Below are 3,778 nucleotides of genomic sequence, written 5' to 3'. Positions count from 1 at the left end.
AATATACAAGTATATACACTCTTACTTACCTTAATAGTTTCAACGGGCAGCGGCCGCAAGGAACTTTCGTTGAGCCCCACGCTGGGCGCCACTTGCCAGGTCCGCCAGAAGATTTCAGCGAGCAACACGGTGCGTTCCTTTAGGCTAAGAAATAAAGACACAGAACAGATGGGGTCGAGAGGATTGCTGCAGTCAGCAGTGATTCTTTATTTCTCAGGGTTACATTTATACTAAACCAAGAAGAGAATCTTAAGAAGAGAAAATATTTTTCCATAAACATCACTTTGAGATAACAATCACCAGAACTCTCTGATAACACCAAAGGCATCCCGTTTATCTTAAGGGTGGTCGTGAAAGGCTTATCCATCTGCGTCATGTGTGCATTCAAGACTTACAAATGTTCTTTAAGATTAACTTAGACAATAAATTCCAGAGAGGGGTGGCGGGACAGAGAGCTATGTCTGTGAACAGACCCTTGAGGATCAAGGCAGCTCCCAGAGCCAGCCTTTCGGTTCAGGCCACTCCCCGCACAAGATGGCCCTCATTACCAAATATTAGCTTTTTCCCATTCTCCAATTACATATCATCCAAGGACATTTCACTGATTTTGTGACTTCATCACATTGTCTAAATAGTGCACTCTTTTCTGAATTATGTTTATTTTATTTATTTAAGATTTATTTTTTGCTACATTAAAGGCCACAGGAATAAAATCAATGGTTGTTTTGCATTTCTTAAACTACATGGTACTAGGATTTGTAAAGGTAGTGGTTTCTAAATATTTATTGTTATGCATTTTTCACTATCAAATGAAGAACAGAGAATAATAACAAGGATAAAAACATACTTGCTTTGGGAATTTTTCTATGAATATAGATCATATGAGTGAAGATGTCTCATTTTAAAAATTGTGCACAGTGACGATTTTTTCTAAGTCAACAGAGTTCTATTATTTTTCTTAAAATAGTTTGTTTAATATTATTTATATTAGTTGTATACAAAACTAGAAAAATATCTTGGACATTACACTTTTATGTCCTCCTTAAGTCCTTCCAAACAGACAGCAATGGAATTCTCCATACTCCAAAAACATGGTCTACCATCTTGGTATCTGGTGTGATACCTGGTGTGAAAACTAAGGTCACAGAAAGTAAAATAATGTCATAAGTAGATGGTTGTTTGTGGAACTCAAAGAGACAAAGAAAGATGTTTAACCAGGGTTGAGAATGAGGAAAAAGGAAAGGAAATTACCTTAGATGATATGACACAGTGTTGATAGCTGATAATGACAGCGCAATAATGTACTTTACCAAGGCTCTTCCCATTGCTCTTTGTAACCTAACTTTCAACTTATTTTCTTCTTTTTTCCCTGCTTTATTCGGATATAACTGTCAAACAGCATTTACATTCATTAGATATACACAGTGATGATTTGATATATGTATATATTGTGAAATGATTACCACACTAAAATCGGTTAACACATTCATCACCTCACATAGTTACCATTGTAGTGTGTGTGTAGTGAGAACACTTAAGATCTACTTTTGCAGCTAATTTCAAGTTTATAATAGGGTATGGTTAACTAGACTCACCATGTATATTAGATCCCCAGAACTTATTCATCAAATGTAATAACAAAAAGCTTGCGCACTTTGAACAGCATCACCCATTTCTCCCACCTTCCAACTCCTAGCAACCAATACTCTTCTTTCTGCTCCTATGAGTTCATTCTACCTTTTTAGAGTCCACATCTACATGAGATCATACCGTACTTTTTCTCTGACTGACATATTTTACTTAGATTAGCATCCTTGAGATTATCCCATGTTGCAGAAAGCATGACATCTTTACTGCTAAAGACAGGGGGTTCTCTACTTCAAGTCCTGTCCAATAGTCACATCCTCTGACTGCTATCTTTTCATCACCTAACATGAATCTTTCTTAGATATGAGACTGAATATCTTCATCCAAAGATGCTTTTACTTTACACTAGTTTTAGATACTTTCCTTTTGGATTTACAGCACTCAGCTTTTTATTCCATGATGATTTTTATATGAATTTATTTAGTTTAATTGGAGGCTAATTACTTTACAATATTGTAGTGGTTTTGCCATACATTGACATGGATCCACCACGGGTATACATGTGTTCCCCATCCATGATGACTTCAAGCCTAATTATAACTTACTTGACAGTTTAGTTCATTATTGTCTAATACTAGCACCAACTTAAATTCATTAATATAGAATCTAAAAAAAAATGTACTATAATATATAAAGAATCTAAGTGGGAGAAGATTGATCAGTACATGCATAATGTCTTAGTGAAATTGAAATAATGTTTGAATGGAAAATTGCTCCAGAAATAGCACAATTAGAAATATCAAAAGCTTTTTCAAAAATAACAAGTGCCATACAGAAACTCTGGCCTCATACTAATCATAACATGTGAGGGGAACTGCAATATCTCTTAAGAGCAGGGTTTAATACAAATAATTATTCATTTAGGAATCTGAAAAAATGATGCTTCTCATTTATCATGCCATATAATTTTCATTAAGCAATTATTATATGTGTGTAGTCATATGTACAGATATATAATAAGATTTTTTAAAAATATAGTTTATTTTTCAATTTTTCTAGGGCCTCTTTTACATCTTTGTTCCGCAAACTATAAATCAGAGGGTTTAACATGGGAATCACAAGGGTGTAAAACAAAGAGGTCATTTTGTCTTGATCTAGAGAGTAAGAAGAACTTGGTCGGAAATTCATGAAGAGCAGAGTTCCCTGGAAAATGGCCACTGCAGTTAGGTGGAAAGTGCAGGTGGAGAAAGCTTTGAACCTCCCTTCAGCAGAGTGGATTTTCAAGACTGAACGGATGATATAACAATAAGAGACAAGAACTCCTGAAATTGTACTCAGCTCAATGAAACCAAAAACAATAAACAACACCAACTCATTGACCTGTATATCAGAGCAGGAAAGGAGGAAGAGTGGAGGTAAATCACAGAAGAAATGGTTAATCACATTTGACCCACAGAAGCATAAGTGGAATGCCAATGTCGTGTGTATCAGAGCGTCTGCCATTCCCACCAGGTAAACCCCGGCCATGAGCAGGGAGCACAGCCTGCTGGACATGCTGACCGCATAGAGCAAGGGGCTGCTGATGGCCTTGTACCGGTCATAGGCCATCACTGCCAGCAGGAGACACTCAGAGTCCGCAAAGATACAGAAGACCAAGAACTGCAGCGCGCAGCCACAGAAAGAGATTGACTTGTTCTTGGCGAATAGGTCCATGAGCATCTTAGGGCCAATGGCTGTGGAATAGCAGAGGTCACAGAAGGAGAGGTGGCTGAGGAAAAAGTACATGGGTGTGTGCAGCTGGGGATCCATCCGAATCAGGGTTATCATTCCAAGATTTGCCAGAAGGTTGATGAGATAAACAAGGAGAAACATTGTAAATAGGATCACTTTGTTCTCGGTGTTATCAGTAATTCCCAAGAAAATGAACTCAGTCAAGGAGGAGCAATTCTCTCTACTCATTCTTCTTTGCTCTTTTCTAGAGTTGCAGCAAGTGATCAAGAAGAGGACATGTGATGTGTGACCCTTCCGCACACCTGCAAAGTGTCATGACATAGAGCATGATTTTATTCTGGAATTGCATTTTTATATTTAGAAAACAATTCATGATAAGTGAATGTACACTTGAAGAGGGATAGCTGTATACTAAGCAATAATAAAAATTATCTGGAATTGAACTTTGAGAAATAGTGAT

The 3,778-nt window shown here is 37.1% G+C and overlaps 1 protein-coding gene across 1 annotated transcript; it reads right to left on the bottom strand.

Moving 5' to 3' along the window:
* Positions 1–2,613: 2,613 nt before the first annotated feature.
* On the bottom strand, positions 2,614–3,546 carry LOC136174881 (olfactory receptor 5W2-like). Its single transcript, XM_065945143.1, has one exon. It carries the CDS (start codon positions 3,544–3,546, stop codon positions 2,614–2,616), a length of 933 nt encoding a protein of 310 aa, XP_065801215.1.
* Between the last annotated feature and the right edge of the window lie 232 nt (positions 3,547–3,778).

The sequence above is a fragment of the Muntiacus reevesi genome, chromosome 9 (genome assembly GCF_963930625.1).
Source record: "Muntiacus reevesi chromosome 9, mMunRee1.1, whole genome shotgun sequence".
NCBI lineage: Eukaryota > Metazoa > Chordata > Mammalia > Artiodactyla > Cervidae > Muntiacus > Muntiacus reevesi.
The sequence above is the reverse complement of the archived record's forward strand: the minus strand, read 5'-3'. Positions and strand labels throughout refer to the sequence as shown.